This window comes from Nuphar pumila, chromosome 2 (assembly GCF_984573655.1).
Source record: "Nuphar pumila chromosome 2, dmNupPumi1.hap1.1, whole genome shotgun sequence".
Classification (NCBI taxonomy): Eukaryota; Viridiplantae; Streptophyta; class Magnoliopsida; order Nymphaeales; family Nymphaeaceae; genus Nuphar; species Nuphar pumila.
Window position 1 is genome coordinate 84931620 of NC_143250.1, and position 19337 is coordinate 84950956.

Below are 19337 nucleotides of genomic sequence, written 5' to 3' on the forward strand. Positions count from 1 at the left end.
CTCCTTGGATCTTCAGCTGTTTTTAACTGCTCTCAATAAAGAAGATGAACCCACTATGTACTGCCAGGCAGCCACTTCTATCAAGTGGGTAGAAGCTATGAATGATGAAATGCAAGCTTTGCATGAATATGGAACTTGGGAAGTCGTTCCCAGACCGCCTGACAAAAATGTTGTTGGATGTAAATGGGTCTACAAGATAAAGTACAAGCCAGATGGAACTATTGAGCGGTACAAGGCAAGGCTCGTAGCAAAAGGATTCACTCAAGAAGCAGGGCAAGACTATGATGAGACTTTTAGTCCGGTTGTAAGAATGGGAACAATTCGGATTATTATTTCTTTGGCTGTTGAACATGGGTGGAAGTTGAGTCAGCTTGATGTAAAGAATACCTTCTTGCATGGGGATTTGAAGGAGGAAGTGTATATGGAGCAACCCCCTGGATATCAAGAACAAAATTGTAAAACCCATGTGTGCAGGTTAAAGAGAGCTATCTATGGTTTGAAACAAGCATCTCGCTCTTGGTTTGATAGCTTCTCACTAGAGATTCAGAAACATGGATTTTCACGTTCCATGCTGGACCACTCATTGTTCTTTTTTAGAAGCCAGACTGTGACCACTCTGTTATTAATTTATGTTGATGATATTGTTATCACAGGAAACTCTGTGGTTCACATCCAAGAAGTGAAAAACTTACTAGGTCAGAGGTTCAAAATGAAAGATCTTGGAACTCTACGCTATTTTCTTGGTGTAGAAGTTGATAATCAAACTCATGGCTTGACACTCACACAACACAAGTACACCGTAGATGTTCTCCGCAAGGCAGGTATGAAAGACTGCAAACCTCTGGGAACTCCGAGTGTGCTGCATCAAAAACTTAGTGCTCATGATGGAGATTTGTGTGATGATCCCACCAGGTATCGAAGCATAATAGGAATGCTACAGTATCTGACCTTCACTAGACCAGATATTGTTTATTCAGTTAATCAAGTATCTCAATTTATGCATGCGCCACGTACTGGACATATGAAAGCTGTCAAGAGGATCCTTAGATATCTGAAAGGGACTATTGGGGATGGATTGACATACTCACCACAGTCATATGAAAAAGATGAGCATAGACTGACTGTATATTGTGATGCAGACTGGGCTGGGGATCCTGATGAACGAAGATCTACATCAGGATATTGTGCCTTCATTGGAAGAAATTTAGTCTCTTGGAGCAGTAGAAAACAAAAAGCTATCGCTAGATCAAGTACTGAGGCTGAATACAGATCTATGGCTGCTGCCACTGCCGAAGTCACATGGATCAGACATCTACTGACTGAAGTAGGAGAAAAGATCTCCCACACTACCTTGCTATGTGACAACCAAAGTGCTATTAACATGTCATTCAATCCAGTACATCACAGTCGTGCTAAACACATTGAGATTGATCAACACTTTGTGAGACAGAAAGTTGAAGAAAAAGAGATTGAGCCTGAGTTCGTCAATACTGAACAACAAGTTGCGGATCTATTTACGAAAGGATTAACAAAGGATCGTTTTTGGACGCTCAAAGACAAGTTGTGTATGGTTCACAACCATGCTCAACTTGAGGGGGGGTGAAAAAGTGTATATTGTTTCGAGTTCGGGTCTGGATCCTATACCAGACCCGAGTTCATTGTAAAACTTAAACTTAAATGTTTTTCTTCTGGGTTGGGTTCGGATATTATATTAGACCCAACCCGACCCATGTACACTTAAAGGTTTTTATACAATGCATTAGGTCACGATTTCTGATATACAGAAATCGTGACAGCCGCAGGGCTCTTTTGGTTTTCCCTTCTCGTCTCTCTCTCTCTCTCTCCCTCTCTTTCTCTGTTTTCTCTCTTAATGCAGGTGCAGATGAAATTCTATCAGTAACAACACATATGCAAAAGCAAGAGCCTGAGCGCAAAGTAAAGACTATAAGCAAGAGTGCAACGCAAAACCTTTGCGCAATGCACGACGACAAAGTAAAGACTGTAAGCAGGAGTGCAACATAAAACCTTTGCGCAATGCGCGACGACAAAGTAAACACTGTAAGCAGGAGTGCAACGCAAAGCCTTTGCGCAATGCACGACGACAAAGTAAAGACTGTCAGAAAGTAAAGGACAAGGATCGTGAATCCGCGTCCTTGAGTTAAGTGCATACTCGTATAAATATATATATATATATATATATATTTGTATATATATATATATTTATTTAATGGTCGTTTTTAGTTTAATTGAACTTAATTCAATTATCTAAGTCCTCCGTGCAATCTTTCCCTACCTTGGAGAGTTGTAAGCTTGCTGGCGTCTGCGGGTGTAAACGATTGATGGCCTGGGTCGCGGAGCGCGAGCGGGATCCGTCGTACGAGCTGCAAAAGTGACGATCTTAACAAGCTAACACCAAAAATAGCAGGTCAGGGACACTGCCGTCGTCCTGACGTGTCGTGCCCTTGCACACATGCTATCAACGCAAGAAGCAGGGGCATCGTGCCCTTGCACACATGCTATCAACGCAAGAAGCAGGGGCAGGGGCTGCGAGCCCCTGTTGACCAGCTGTGGGCAATCTACGAGGAGGCAGGAGGCTGAACCCTTACCTGAAGAAGGCAACAAGGAAGGCCGAGGCGTCGCCCTGCCTGTCAGAAGAGTAAAGAGACAGGGGACCAAGCCCCTACCCGTTCGCACAAACGAAGAGGCAGGAGGTTTCGTCCCTGCCTGCCAAATACGCAAAGAGGCAAGGGCTTGGCCCCTGCCTGTCGAACAAGCAGGGGGCCAAGCCCCTGCCTGACGCTCAAGAAGAGGGAGCAGGGAGGGAGCTTGACCCCTCTCCTGAACAACGGGGGTGCAGGGAGGGGCTCGACCCCCCCCCCCCCCCCCCCTCCCCTCCCCTCTGTAAAAGAGAGCAGGGAGGGGTTCGACTCCCTCCCCTGCCGTAAAAGGAAGCAGGGAGGGGCTCGGTCCCTCCTGTGTACTACGAAGGCAGGGAGGGTCGAGCCCTCCCCTGCGAAGATCGAAGGCAGGAGGGGTAGTTTCTTGGTGATGAATTTCTATTATTCACCTCTTATGTTGGTGTTTCTCTAAGTGACTGAATTTGATTTACAGTATATAAATAAGTTTAGATTATCGATCAATGGAAAATCTATTTAGCAATCAAATGTTATCAATGCTTTCTCTGTTTGGACTGAACAAGAAATTTGTTTGTTTCCTGTCATCAATGTTGCAAAATTAGTCATTGGTTACATGTCTTGAATGAATGTTGTGTATGCGCTGTTCGCAAGCACTGATTATTAAATACCATTGAATTCTTTAAATCTATTATCAGCCTCCTGCGTTAATGTTCTAATTGTTGATTTATCATTGTACCCCATCTAGTGGCTGGTTATGTTTGACGTCCCTCCAAGCAATGACACTAGTGGGTCTGCTGACCACTATTCCAATCTTGCGAAATCCCAGTGGAATCATCTGTATTGCATTGAACATGATGTGTCAAACTTATTGAATTTAAAGTTTAACTATCACATGCTTGATTTGTTCATGAGAATCGAAAATATTGCTCTTTATGATCAAGAATAACTAGGTAAGCAAAAAGTGGGTTCATATCAGAGCCTGCAATTCGGATGAACCATAGTGGTGTTAAAAAATATATATATATATACATAGATATGTTGCTGTCCTGTATTTTTGTATTTCTTTTTTTGTATTTTTTCTTTTTTCTTTTTTTTGTATTTCCTTTGCTGACTGTGTCAGCTATAGGAGCTGTTGGACTCCCCAACGGCTAGTTTTCTAACCGTTTGGCACTCCAACATCTATCTCATGTTGTTCTTATTTAAAGGCCTCTTGGCCTTCTTGTATATCATTGCTTCTTTGAAGCTTTTCTATTTTTTGTTAATAATACACAGTGCCTTAGTGCACTTATTTCCTTTGTCTTGAGTGAGTGATGCAGTGAGAAGAGGCCAAAAGTATTCACGAAAAGGTTGCCGACGTGATTGCTTCTTAATCAGCGAATGAACCGACGCTGTCACGCTACAGGTTGACGTTGGAAAGGTCCTTTCAACGCACGACTGTGCAATACTTGATATCCAATGGCATGTAGAAGAGGAAAGGCTCGGATCAATGGATCCGAGCAACAACGTATTAACATGCTGATGACGTGCAAACTGATAGTGATAATAATAAAGAAAACAATAGCTAATAGGAAATTAACAGAATGCTGGAATAAATAAAATGCCAATAGCCTGCTGTAGGCTGAGACAAACAATGGGGAGAAAGGCTGCAAAACCACTGACGTGAAACAACAAAGAAACAAAAAGAAACAATAATAAAGAAAGGAAGTAATGACAAAAGCAATAATGGACTGACAGGAAAGTAATAAAGAAAACAAAAAGGAATGACAAAGGTTGTTGTGCTGAAAAGAAAGAAAAGCTACAGGGAACCCCAAAAAGAAAAGAGAGGCTGCGTTCATTCCAATCTCCCGCACGCAACCCTAAGTTGGGTTATTTAAAAGGTTTTGGCTGGATTCGGGTCTTGGGTCCAGACCCAAACTCGAAACACGGTTGTGTGTTGTTGGGTATGGGACGTGCTCTGCATCAGTGAGATACATATTTATATCTGTATTGTGTTGAAGATCCGCTGATTTACATGGTATCAGAGCCAGGTTCCCTCTAAACAGCTATTTCTTGTTTTGAAGCACCTCGGTTTGCTGGTTTCTGAACACCAACTGTTTGGTGTTTTGCCTCTGATCAAAGGCAGATCAGTTTCTGATCTGATTCTGTTCTTACGCTGCTGCTGTGGGCATAATCTGTTGCTGTCAAATCTGCTGCGACAGATTGCTGTTTGAAGTGCTGCAGCAACCAACTTTGCTGCGGAAGAATCTTGTGTTGTCATCATTGGTATATTGCTGAAATTTTGAAGACTGCTGCATTTCAAAGGCATTCTTGTGTTCAAAAGTCATACTCTTCTTCAAATCTATAAGGTGTGATTCTTCTTATTTTAAATTCTGTTTTGTTGAAATGGAAGAGAAAGAATTCGGTTTCTTGTCTACCGTTCCCAAGCTTTCTTCTACCAATTATAGAACATGGGCCTCTTCTATGGAACATATTTTTTGGGGGAAAAAATCTTTGGGGATATATAGATGGATCCGATGAGGAACCTCAACTATCTCTCACAAAGAAAGTTGAAGGGAAAGAAGTGGAGTTAAATGAAAATGAAAAGGCTTTCAATGAATACAATAAGAAATGGAGACCTTGGAAGTGTGGTCATCATAAGGCCATTCATTGTCTTCAAGCGGGTGTAGATTCGGCCACACAAGCTCAAATATCCAATTTTCAATTAGCTTATGAAGCTTGGGATTATATAAAGGAAACCTTTACTTTAAAGGATGCTGCTCACAAGGCCAATCTCCAAAGAGGCATTCTGCTTGCACAACAAGGAGACAAAACTATTAGGGAATTTTATGGAGAAATAATGCAATTATGGGATCAACTTTTATTATGTGAACCCAAATGGACAACTGATTTAGCTCTTCGAAAGCAACAATTAGAAAAAGACAAACTTTTTAAATTCATTAATAGCCTTCGACCGGAGTTTGATGGAGTAAAAACAACCCTTCTTCGTAGAGAACGACCACCTACGATTCAAGAAGCACTTGCCGAGTTAACAATGGAAGAGACAAGGTTGACAAGTCAAAATCTCAAGAATGATAGTGTCCTTCTCATGTCTAAACCGGGATATAATGTCAAGCCTTATAGACCTCCGCACTTCAACAAGCAAAGCAATGTAGATTTTCACAAAAATGTTAAATGCCATTATTGCAAACAAACGGGACATATTAGACCTAAATGTCCCAAGCTAAGGAAGGAAGAAAAGAAAGTTGCCACCATTGAAAGTAAGGAAGAATCTTCTTTAAGTGACATTCAAGCCTTTATGGGAGGGATGCAAGCTTCTATCTTTCAACTTGTTCAAGCACTTCAACCTTTGATCAAGGGAAATTCTTTCATCGGAGCCACCATCTCGTCCAATCAAGGTATGAATTCTTGGCTTCTAGACTCGGGTGCCTCTCTTCATATGACTCCCAATGAGCATTTTGTAATTCCATGAAGAAAGTTTATATAAATCTTCTTCATGAAAGATTAGGGCATCCCCACATAGAAAAACTGTCTACCTTATCCTTTGCTAAGGAATTTTGTAAGGAAAATTTTGTCTGTAATGATTGTATTTTGGGAAAAATGAAAGCTCTACCTTTTGGTTCATGGAATTTTCTTTCTGCTAAACCTTTTGAATTAATTCATTCAGACGTATGGGGACCGACACCCGTGGTCTCTAAAGGAGGCTTCTCTTATTATGTAATTTTTGTTGATGACTTTACTAGATATACTTGGATATATTTCCTCAAGTTTAAATCTGAAGTCTTTTGTTACTTCAGGATTTTGCACAAAATGATTCAAAATCAATTTGATGCTAATGTTATTATGCTAAGAACTGATTCAGGAGGAGAATATCTTTCTAATGAATTTAAAAATTATTTAGAAGAAAATGAAATTATTCATCAAAGATTTTGTCCTAAAATTCCTCAACAAAATGGTTTAACTGAAAGAAAACATAGACATATCATTGAAACAACTAGAACTTTACTTATTTCAAGGAATGTTCCAAAATTTTTTTGGGCAGAAGCTGCTCTTACGACTGCCTACTTAATAAATAGAATGCCCTCCTCATGTCTTGAACATATATCTCCTATTTACAAGCTTTTGAAAATAGAACCTGATTACAATCATCTTAGAGTATTTGGATGTAAAGGTTTTGTCCTAACTGATCAAAATGACAAGCTTTCTAACAAGGCTATTCCTTGTGTCTTTATAGGGTATGCTGAAAACCAAAATGGATACATATGTTATGATTTAAAAAATGACAAACTTCATGTATCTAGGAACGTGAACTTTCTTGAAAATGAAAATGGATTTGATAAGAGTATCTCACAAAACTTCAATGATTATTCTTTTCTAAATATACCAGTATTGACTAATGATGACTTTGATACTAATACTGATGATCCATTTGATGAAGAAACCACAAATGTAGAGATTTTACCTATCAGATGTGAATCCATTGATGATCCCTCTGATCTAAATGAGTCTATTAGTGATTCTCCTATTAGAAATGAACAAGAGTTTGTTAGAAGATCTCAAAGAATGACTAGGCCACCTACAAAATTTGTCTCATATGATTCTTTTTCTCCAAAACATAGATCTTGTCTTATAGCTTTACATGCATTTGTTGAACCACTAATTACAATGATGCCAAAGGCAAACCCGAATGGGAGGAAGCTATGAAATGTGAATTGAATGCTCTTGAAAAGTGTAAAACTTGGGAGATTGTTAACCTTCCAAAGGACAAAAAACCTATAGGGTCTCGATGGGTGTATAAAGTTAACACTAAAAGTGATGGAAGTCTTGAGAGATATAAAGCTAGACTTGTAGCGAAGGGATATGCTCAGGAATATGGGATAGATTATGAGAAAACCTTTGCTCATGTAGCCCGTATGACATTTGTTAGAGCTCTTATTTCTATTGCTTCCATTAAAGGTTGGTCTCTTTATCAAATGGATGTTAAAAATGCATTTTTAAATGGAGACCTTAATGAAACTTTTATATGGAACCTCCTCCTGGTATGAATCTACCTCAAGGAAAAATTCTTCAACTTAAGAAAGCTCTTAATGGTTTGAAACAAGCTCCTAAAGCTTGGTTTGCCAAATTCAGTAAGATAATGGATCAACTTCAATTCAAATCTTGTTACACTGATAGTGCTCTTTTTGTTAAAAATTCTCAAGAAGGAATTGTGATTTTACTATTGTATGTTGATGATATGATCATAACTGGAAGTGACAAACATGAGATTACTGAAATCAAAAACTGGAAGTGACAAACATGAGATTACTGAAATAAAAAATATTCTTAAACAAAAATTTGATATGTCAGATTTAGGTTTCCTGACTTATTTTCTTGGTATTGAGGTAGCCTACTCACCTAGCGGCTACCTCCTATCTCAAATTAAATTTGCGTATAGTATTATTGATCGTTCATGAATCACTGATGGTAAAGTTGTAGATACCCCTGAAGCTTTGGGTGTAAAAATGAAGATTAATGATGGGGAACCACTATCCAATCCCACCCCTTACAGACAGCTCATCAGAGCACTTTCATATCTTACTATCACTCGTCCAGATATCTCTCATGCTGTGCATACGGTCAGTCAGTTTCAACATGCTCCAACTACCGTTCATATGGGAGCTGTCCTTCGCATTGTCAGATATATCAAGAATACTCTAACAAAGATGCTTTTTATGTCTTCTTCATCATCGCTGGAACTCTCTGCATATACTGATGCAGACTGGGGAGGAGATCCTAATAATCGTCATTCTACTACTGGCTTTTGTATCTTTTTGGGAAGCTCATTGATATCATGGAGGTGCAAGAAACAACAAAAAATATCTTTATCATCAACCGAAGCAAAATATCGAGCGATGGCTACTACAACTTCTGAACTTATTTGGATAAAAAGTTTCCTAAAAGATATGGGTGTAGGTCTGAATTCTCCATCAAAATTATGCTCCGATAACAAGAGTGCTATTTACATTGCCAGCAATCACACGTTTTATGAAAGAACCAAGCATATAGAGATGGATTGTCATTATGTTCGGGAAGAATTTTTGAAGAAGTCCATTGAGCTGCCATTTGTTACATCTAAGCATCAGCTGACTGACTTCTTCACCAAACCCCTTGCGGCTCCTCGCTTTAATTTCCTTCTCAGCAAACTTTCGGTCCTTCTCCCGTGAGTTTGAGGGGGGGTGTTAAAATATATATATGTTGCTGTCCTGTATTTTTGTATTTCTTTTTTAGTATTTTTTATTTTTTTTGTATTTCCTTTGCTGACTGTGTAAGCTATAGGAGCTGTTGGACTCCCCAACGGCTAGTTTTCTAACTGTTGGGGACTCCAACAGTTATCTCATGTTCTTATTTAAAGGCCTATTGGCCTTCTTGTATATCATTGCTTCTTTGAAGCTTTTATATTTTTTGTTAATAATACACAATGCCTTAGTTCACTTATTTCCTTTGTCTTGAGTGAGATACAAATTTATATCTGTATTGTGTTGAAGATCCATTGATTTAAAAGTGGTGCCATATAAGTACGGGTTATGTCATTATGCATTAGTCGTAATGGTATGGTACTGCATTAGCATATGCATATGGGTTGTTCGGAATAGGACATGTAAACAGAAAGGATTGTAGGGTATTACACATACACCTAAAGCTTTATAAAATTAATTTACATGTACACATAACCATAATTACTGCCTGACTGGTTTAAAGGTACCGGGGCACTCGTGCTTGACAGTTTAAAGGTACCAGCGCACTCTGAGTGAGTTTGCACAATTAAATGGATAAAGTTTGGTTAATATACCTTTTGAAGGTATGAATGATTGGGGGCCTACTACTCCGATAGTAGGAATCAAATTTTGAGGAACTCCAGTGTTTTGAGCGACTGGGTTCGGTACAGGGAATACCCGGACACATCAGAAAATATAAATTAATAAGATAAGCAAACCACTCAGATTTGGGTTTACCTTAGAGAGGGTAGGTGGTACACAACTTCGGGGACATGTGTTATTGCTTCGAGCGGAAATGGCTCGTTGGTCCCCTGTTCTCGGACTTAAGAAACTCGGACTACCAAATTTGTCTTAGGCGATAACTACACGTTCTTATGCAAAAGTTAGGGTTGCATCCTGTTTGTTTTGGGCCTTTGAGAGGTTCTCTCGGTTACTTGACCACTCCCTTAGGATTACAGTTTCAGTTAGAACGTTCAAGTTAATAAAACACCAATGCAAACCTCCAAATATTCTTTTTTGTTACGGTTGCCTTGGCCCGTGTGTACCCGTAAGATAATTCAAGAAAAATATTAAATAAAAACATCTTGGGTACATCAGTTAAGGAAAAAGTTGACAGGTTTGCACTTTAACATGTTAATAGTTACTTTTAGCATGTGACTATTTAAATTAGCATAAAATAAATTCAGTATATCTGTGCGTTTGATTTCAGCCTGCTATTGTTCACATATGATAGTTAGATTCTTAGAATTTGTTGTTGTAGTACTTCAGTTCATGTTATTTACTTTGTGTTTCACCTGTCATTAGTTAATTTAGCATGAAATAAATTCTTTATTCCTGAGATTGTTGATTTGATCATGTTAGTGTTCATATATACTAGTTAGAAACTTAAATCGGCAATGTACAATAGTTTAGTCATATTCTCATGCTATGCTTAGTGTCATGCCTTATTGCATGTAATTAAACCAATCCCTTGCATACTTGTTACTTAGTAAATTTGCCAAAATCACAGTATTTTCTAGGGGTGACAATCGTGTTGGGTTGGCGGGTCAGCATACCTCAACCCGAACACGACTCGTTTACTAAACGGGTCGACTGTGGCAAACCCGAACCCGACCTGTTTAATAAACAGGTAACCCGACACGACCCACAAACCCATTTAATAAATGGGTTGGGTCGGGTAAACGGGTTCTCAGGTTCGCGGGTCAGGTTGGCGGGTCAGGTTGGCAGGTCTGGTTGGCGGGTTGACGGGTTGGCAGACGGGTTGGCGGGTTGACCCACCCGCCTAACCCGTTTATTAAACGGGTCAGCCGGGTTGGCATACCCCTAACACGAACCCGACCCGTTTAATCAACGGGTTAGGCGGATCGACCCGTTTATTAAACGAGTTCATTTTTTCCAAACCCGAACTCGCCTAAGAGGCGGGTTGGCGGGTCGTTTCAGGTTTTGCTACCCCTAGTATTTTCCTACTTACACTGGTTGTAGTTTAATTCCAACTATCTTACTATTTTTCAGGTGATGAGTAAAGTATTATGAGCGACTGTAGGATGGGGTGCTGATCGAGATGTTTGATTTATTGTGTTCCTGGGTCATTTTAGGATAATATTTGAGTTCTTGATTTTTATATCATACAAAACTCTAATTCCATAATTATTAGAAATAAAATGAATGTTATTGCTTTGATTACTCCTGTAATGCGCCTAAATGCTTAACCCAATGAAATGATTGTTTCCGCTGTTATATAAAAAAAAATTCCTCAAAAATTTGGGTTAAATTTCGGGGCGTTACAACTGTGACTAGATTTTCTTCTTTCCTTGTGTGATCGTTGCAAAAATTTTTCTTTTCTCTTTTTTAGGGAAAAGAGAAAAACTCTCGCAAAGTCTCACTTGACTTTTTGAAAATAAATTTTGAAATATCTTGCCTCCGTTTTTTTAGAAATTTGCAGGAAAATAGGGAGATTGGTACGAGGTTTAACCGTTTCTGCGTCTTTACCAATGGTAATTGAACCAAGGATCGAATTTATGCCTTTACTTTATTCAAATTTATCTAAGAAATTATTCTAAGTCCTAAATACACATAGAATCATGCTTGTGCTATGATTTTGAACTTGAAAACATGCATGCTTTTGGGAAAGTTCTTTTGATTTGAAAAATACTTAGAAATATTTCAAGCAATGAATTTCCAAGTGATTTTTCGAAACTTGATTTGAAAGATTATTTGAAGATAGATTTGAAACAGACTTGAAATGATTTAAAAAATCATTTAGATATTGAAATTGATTTGATTTTAAAAATGAAATTTTGAACTTTGAAATTTGAACTTGAAAGAGTTGAAATTACAAATGAAATTGGAAGGTCGAAATTAAATTTTGAGATTTAAGAATTAAAATTAAAATTAAAATTCGAAGATTGAAATTGAGAATGAATTGAAAATGAAATTGGAAATCGAAAATGGAATTGAAAAAAGAATGAGATTGAAAATGAAAAATTGAATTTAAAGTTTGAAATTGAAATTGAGATTTTAAAATATTGAAATTGAGAGTGAATTTACAAGTTGAAATTGAATTTTGGATTTGAAAGTTGAGATGGAAGTTTAATTTAACACTGAATTTTGAAATAGAATTTCTGAAATTGAAAAAAAATGGAATTGAGATTAAAGTTTAGAATGAAGAATTGAGTTTGAAAATGGAAATTGGAATCTTGAAATGAATTTATTTTGAATTTTGAGAATTGAGAATTGAAAATTGAAAATTGAAAATTGAAAATTGAAGTTTAATTTGAGATTTATTTTGGAACTTGAGATTTATTTTGGAACTTGAGTTTATTTTGAAAATTGAAATTGAAATTGAAATTGAAATTGAAATTGAAATTGAAATTGAAATTGAAATTGTAATTGAAATTGAAGATTAAGATTGAAATTGGAATTGAATTTTGAAAATTGAATTTTGGAATTGGGATGGAAAATTTGAAATTGAAATTGAAAGTTAAAGTTATTTTTGAGAAGGTGGATTTTAGAAAGTTCGAAAATTCAAAAATAGTTTGAATAAGTTTGAAAATATTTTGAAAATGAATTGGAATAAACTTGAGTTATCTTGAAAATGTTTTCAACTAAAATTAAAAATGTTTTGAAAGTGGTTTAAAATAAACTTGAAAATGATTTGAAAATGACTTAGAATAAAATCGAAAAATGTTTTAATACTAAATTGTAAAAGAATTTCGAAAATCACTTGGAAAAATGCTTGGAAAAATGGAAAATACTTTGAAAATTTAGAATTTTTAGAAAAGAGAAAAGAAATGAAGCAATTTCTATCTTAAATGATGAATATGCTATTTTCTTTGAGAAGAAAGAAATTTGATACTTTATAGAATTAAAACAAAATTAATTACTATATATTCATGACTATGACCACAAATATACTTTAAATTGATTTTTATTAAAATTCTAATAAAGAAGAAAAAGAGATTTTGTGCCTTTATAGAATAAAAATAAGATTAATTTTCATATATTCATGACTGTAGCTACAAATATACTTGAAATAACCTTTATTTGAATTCAAATAAAGGAAGAAAAGAGAATTGATTTTTTTTAAAAGAAATGATGATTTTTTTTGAAATTGACCTAAGAGTGTAGGTCAAATTTTATTTAATAAGGAATAATAATTCTAAGTATTATTCGTATTCCGACTATGGTCGTAAATACCAACTTTACTTAGTGGTGCACGTGTCATTCGTGTTTTCATAGTGTTTTTAAGAAAATTAAAAGAGTGCAACAAATTAAAATGAAGAGGGATTAAACTAATATGCTCATTCATTTTAAACTAAGCATAAAGTAAATTTCTCATTAATATAATTATTACAACCCTTGAATGAATTACATTAATTAAAAAGAAAGAAAAGAAAAATCTTGCAAAACGAACAAACATGTTAGAAATAACAATAGACATTTATGGATTTTCTTCAATTATTGAAAAATTGGAGAAAATTTCATTATTTAGGCTTTTAATGCCCCAAAAAATAAATGAAAAATCCATAAACATGTTAGAAATTTATGAAATTTTATGTGGATAAACTAGACCTAAAATGAAAGAAAACCTTTTTTATGGATTTCGAAAATGAGTTTTCTTTAAAAAGGACACATCTAAACAAGTTGAAATGAAATTCAACAAATGCTTAAAAAGGCAAAATGATAGTGTTCCGATTGTGCGAAAGAATTGGATATGAAAACTTCTTAGAAATTGATGAAAATTCATAGAGATAAACTAGACATTCATTGAGGAAATCTTCAATTTACGGATCTAGAAAATGATCTTCCATTGGGGAGATCCAATCTGATCAAGTTGGCAAAAAATCTGTAAAAGCCTGTAAAAGAAAAATCAACAAGTTTCTGGGTTTTGGTCTGAATGATCGATGAAAAATTAATGAAAATTCATGAAAATTGGTATGCATAAACTAGACATTCTAAGGAGAAAACTCTTTTTGATAGCTCTAAAAAATGATTTCTCATTAGGGAGATATGAATGCAACAAGTTGGTTTTAAGTCGGAATAATGCCTTAAATTGCAAACAGACAAGGTTCTGACTTAAAATGCAAAAGAAATATAAATACTCTATAAAAATGGATAAAATTCTACTGAGATGAACTAGACATGCAGATGAAGAGGATCTTTTTGACAGATCTCGAAAATGATCTCCCATTAGGGAGATATGACTCTAACAAAATGGGTTAAAAACCAAACCCTAAAAGTGACACAGTATAATAGGGTGTTGGTTTTTGGCCAAAAACAGATATGAAAACACCATAAAAATTGATGAAAATTGGCATGAAGAAACTAGATACAATGCTGAAGATTTTCCTTTTTACAGATTTGAAAGATCATCTCTGGTTAGGGAGAAATCACTCCAACAAGTTGATCTAATTTCAAGAAAAATTCGGACGAGGCTAAGTAGCAGAGTCCGAATCCTGATTTTTTTGAGTGATCAAACCAACTCAGATTGATCTGATTTTTGGTGGAGATCCCGAAAACATATGTATTATGATGCAGTAAAAAAATCAGATCAAAATAATTTTTAATTATATGCGAAATGATGAAAGTAAAAATGGACCAGAATTGAAAATATCAATTGATCCAATGATTAAAACGTGAGATCTACCATTCTAGATCATAGATGATAATGAAAATGATATAAAAACAGAAATGAAAGCATGTAAAATGCAATTAAAAGCATTGGGGCATAGATTGAAATTGATTTTTCCCATAGAATGTGGAATTTGATTTATTGAAGATCAAATCCCAATTCTAAATGGACAAAATGAAAATGCATAAAATAAATAGCAATTTGAATGAATCAAAACATAAAAAATGGAAATTAACATGGAATTAAGCTAGATCTACATTGCTATTACGTGATATTGAAAAGAAATTGCAAGAGAGAAGAGAAGAAGGGGGGGGGGATTTTGAGAAAAAGAAATAAAAAGAAAGAAAGAAAAATTAGAAAAGAGGAGAGAGAGGGCCTACATTGGGCTGGAGAGCTTCTTTCTCCTTCTTGACTTCAGCCACCAAGAGAGCCAAGAGAGGAGCAGGAAAGAGAGCGAGAGGAGAAGAGAAGATAAGAGAAGAGAAGAGAAAGCGAGAACTCTTTGATTCTCTCAATTTCTCAAACTTGAACTTATGGAAAAGAGAGACCCCCATGGGGTCTATTTATAATAGAGATTGGGGATAGCTTAAGCAAAAATGAGCAATGTGGGACTAAAAAATCTCAAAAGGTGGTGCCAAGCCCATGTGGGCATTTCCTTTTTTTCAAATGGGTGAAATTGCCATTTCATAAAATCTTTGACACATGGCGCCCCTCTTGCACATGGGTGCCCATGTGAGTCATTTTTCAATTTTGTAGATGGGCAAAGTGGTCCTTCTTTTGAAAATTCGACACATGGCATCACCTTGTGGGTGATGCTCATGTGGGTTTTTAAAGGCAAGAGGGTTTTTAAAGTTTTGTAAAAAACGATTTTGATTTTGAATCTCAAAAATGCCAAGTAGTGCCCCCCTTCAAAAAATAATATTTTTGAATTTTGATTTTGAATTTGAGAAAAAAAGGAAATGAAATGTGAAAAATGAAAAGAGAAATTCTGGAAATAATTGGATTTCAAAAACCCAATCTTGATTTATGAAATTCAAATTGGGTAAAAACCGGATCCAGATTGAATTTTGAGAATTTTTGCAAAAATACTGGTTTTGGTTTCTAAAATTTCAAAGATTGTTTTGAAATTTTGGGGATAAAGATTTGATTTTGATTTTGAAATTGAAATCCCCAAATTGATTTTAAATAAAAATTGGATTTTGAAACTGGATCCACTTTGACATTTTGAAATCCAAACTAAATTTTGAACTGGATATATTAGTTAAAAGAGGTAGGGGTAGGCCTAGGAAGACTTGGATGGAGATGATAGGAAAGGATATGAATGCTTTGAACCTCACCGAGGACATGGCGTTGGATAGAAATGATTGGAGGAAAATGATTCATGTGGAAGACCCAAAATGAATTTCTTTTTTGGTTCATATCGCTGACCCCAATTGTTTTGGGATGAAGGCGTAGTTGTTGTTGTTGTTGTTGTTGTATCCAAGATATTTTTCGAAAGATTTTTGAATTTCGAAAGATTTTTGAATTTCAAAAGATTATCTTTGAAATTTGGGGATAAAAATCAGATTTTGTTTCTGAATTTAAAATCCCTAAATTGATTTTGAATAAAAATTGGGTTTTGAAATTGGATCTGGATCTGTTCTGACATTTCGAAATCCAAATTGAATTTTGAACTTAATCTAGGGTATTTTTTCAAAGGATTTTCGCAAAATAATGGATTTTTAAAAAGATTGATTTTGAAATTTAGGATAAAATTGAATTTTTAAAAGGATCTGGATCCGAAGTTTTGAAAAAGATTGAATCTGGATTTTGATTTGAAGGAAATTGGTTCGAAAATGGGAATCGAACCCTAAATATGGATGTCTGAAGAGTTGAAAAAGGAAAAAGCCCCAAATTCATAATAAATTGGGATTTTGATTTTGGATCTTGGATCCAGTTCAGAGAATGGAATTGAATCTTGGATCTAGATCAAAATCCAAGAAGTGAATACTGAATCTCAGATGTTAGATGAATCAGAATTCGGAAATTGATTGAATTGAACTTTTGAACGGGTCAAAAGGTGGATCCAGACTGAAATAGATCCAAAATGGCTTAATTGAATCCTGGATATCTGATGAGATATTCCAGGTTCAAAGACTGAATTGGACTCTCGATATAGATTTCTGAATGAATCAAATGAAAAATCCAGGTCCGGGAAGAAATTAGACACCAGATCCTGCATTGGATCTAATATCCTAATTGAAATGGATCGGATCTCAGATATTGATAAAATATTAGATGAAGGAATTGATCCGAGTCCGAATTTGGGGTCTGTCCCAGTTCAAAAATTGTTTGAAACAATGTCCCGGAGAATTTTTATTTTTTTGCTTTTTGCCCTGCAGGGGCAGAAACACGGTACTAGACTGACTTGAACTAATTTGAACTGGACTGGATTGTAATGAACTGAATCCGAAGCCAATTATACTCAGGTGAATTAAATTCGGAGCTAAAACACTAGCTTAACCAGTTGGGGCTAGCTCAATTTGGACTGAATTGAGCTCAAATGAGCTAAAACGAAGGTCCGAGTATGTAAAAAGTGACTTTGAACTAGAACTGGACCGTTCAAACTCTTGGTGCACTCATGTTACACTTCTGAGGATACGATCTACTGGATTTGGCTGACTCGGGGACAATCTGGTTAAAATTTAAGCTAAAATGAGCTTATTTCGCCTGAAATGGACTGAATTTAGCTTGAATGAACTGACACAGCTCATCGTGAGCTCAGGGAGGCTTGTATTGACCGACATTCTAACTTTTTTGAACTTAAGCTGATCTTGGCTAAGTCTGACAGATGAAAGGCTAAGGGTGACTTAGGGGTAAAATTGTAATTTTATTGACAAAATGAGGGTAGACTGATCTCTAGGCTGAGATAATCCTAGGGGTGAGACTTGATACTGCCATGCAGGGTTTTGGCATCTGCTATAAGAAATGTCCGGAATGGACTTGAAAAATTTGTGGTGTTTTACACCTTGCTAGCTTTAATTGGGGTTTGGTGGTAGTTCCACTAACAAAATCCCATAACTTTTTCCTTTTGATGTTGTTTTACATAGCGGTAACCCACATCAAATAGTTGCTTTCATTGAGCTTGTAGGAGATGACGGAAGATTCTCTTTCGGCCATGGTGATAATCACGGTGAAGTAGCTGGCTTGAAGCTGACCACCGCCATTAGGAGAGCACGATCAAAATGACTTTCAAATAACAAGGGCCCTAGGCTCCGATTACATGTAATTAAGTGAATAATAATAACAATAGAATGTCACTAAGGGCTACAAGAGATCACAAACACACTAAGACCACTATTGGGTCAAATGCAATCTCCACCAAGGAGACAATCATAAGAGCACAAATTTCACAAGAGTCACAATGTAAAAAATATAAATTTATATAACCTCAAATATGCTTGTAAAAAAGCACAGCATTACACCAAGAAGAATAGCACTATTTATAGAGCCAAGAGAGGGCAATAAAAAATATGACCGCTGGGAACAGTCTGCCCCAACAGTCATATTGACTGTAACAGTAAAAAAAAAAAACAGAGGAATAAAATTACAAAACAGTCTCTACTAGACTGTCCCTATTACAACATGGGAAATGACCCAAATACCCCTGATATCTATATCTATATATATACAAATATATATTTATTTAAATACCTGATATATATTAATATATAAATATGTATCATACATATAGTCATATTTTAACAAATCCTTCATTCTTGATTCATTGTTTGATCAATAATATACATGTGAGATTAGATATATTAAATATAGTCTTGCATATTTAATTTTGTGTTTGCACTTCTGATATGTTAACTTTTAAAATTTTAAGTTCCAGTTCTCAAAATTTGAATGCAAAGCACATGGCAGGCGTATATCTTCCCATGTAATGGTTCAGAACTCTTGAGTCATGCCAGGGTCCATGTCATTCTGTAATCATAACATGTCTTTGTGGCACAGAATGAAATGAGCTGCTTATGTCAACATTATGGAGAGATACCAGCTTGGGCATCAATCATATCTTTCCTTCTTAGGTCCTTGTGTGGAGGCAGATGAGTTTGAGTTCAAACATCAAAGTGCCTCCTGTAATCCTATTTTGCTAATTAGGAAAAATAATAAAGAAAGGTGAAAATAAAATACTAATTATGAAAGTTACTATAAAATCTTATGCTTCTGAACTCAAAAAGGGAAGTAAAGTGTTCTCTGAAAAAAATAAACTTCTTATAGATATGATTGTGATGTAAGGACCCCACAATGAGTTGTTCTTCTGACTAACACCACTCATTTTTTTTGCAAAATGCTGCTGCTTACAAAATATCTCTATCTTTCCAGATTGGGCAGGCACAAGGTGGGCTAGAAGCACTGTCGTCATCAGAGAAATCAATAGATCAGCTTCGTCAGAATTTTTTGTCCATTGATAAGTATGTTATGTAAATTCATCCAATATGACATTGTGCACATGTGATTTTCCTATATTTCCTGTGAGATAGCATGTAGGAACTTATCATTTCCTTGTGCTTTTTTTTTTCCACTTGTGCTTACATAGTTAAATATGAAAATTTCCTCAGTGGAAATTTGTATTTCTTGCTAATCTTCACTACCAATTACTATGTACTTGTTCAACTTGAATATTTGATTGAATGCAGATTGTGTCAAGAGTGTCAGACACTAATTGAGAATCATGATCAAATAAAGCTCCTTAGCAATGCAAGGAACAATTTGAACACTACCTTGAAGGTGATCACAAAGTTTCACTTTCTACATTTTGGCGTTACA

General features: G+C 35.8%; 1 protein-coding gene across 3 annotated transcripts in view; it reads left to right on the forward strand.

Annotated features, from left to right (window-relative positions):
- Positions 1 to 19337, forward strand: part of LOC149845907 (exocyst complex component SEC6-like) — a 198937-nt gene that overhangs the window by 21359 nt on the left and 158241 nt on the right. For all 3 annotated transcript variants that reach the window (XM_089996067.1, XM_089996069.1, XM_089996068.1), the window contains exons 4-5: positions 18894 to 18982; positions 19208 to 19298. In XM_089996067.1, the coding sequence (XP_089852193.1) occupies positions 18894 to 18982; positions 19208 to 19298 (180 nt within the window). The remainder of the gene's footprint in view (positions 1 to 18893; positions 18983 to 19207; positions 19299 to 19337) is intronic.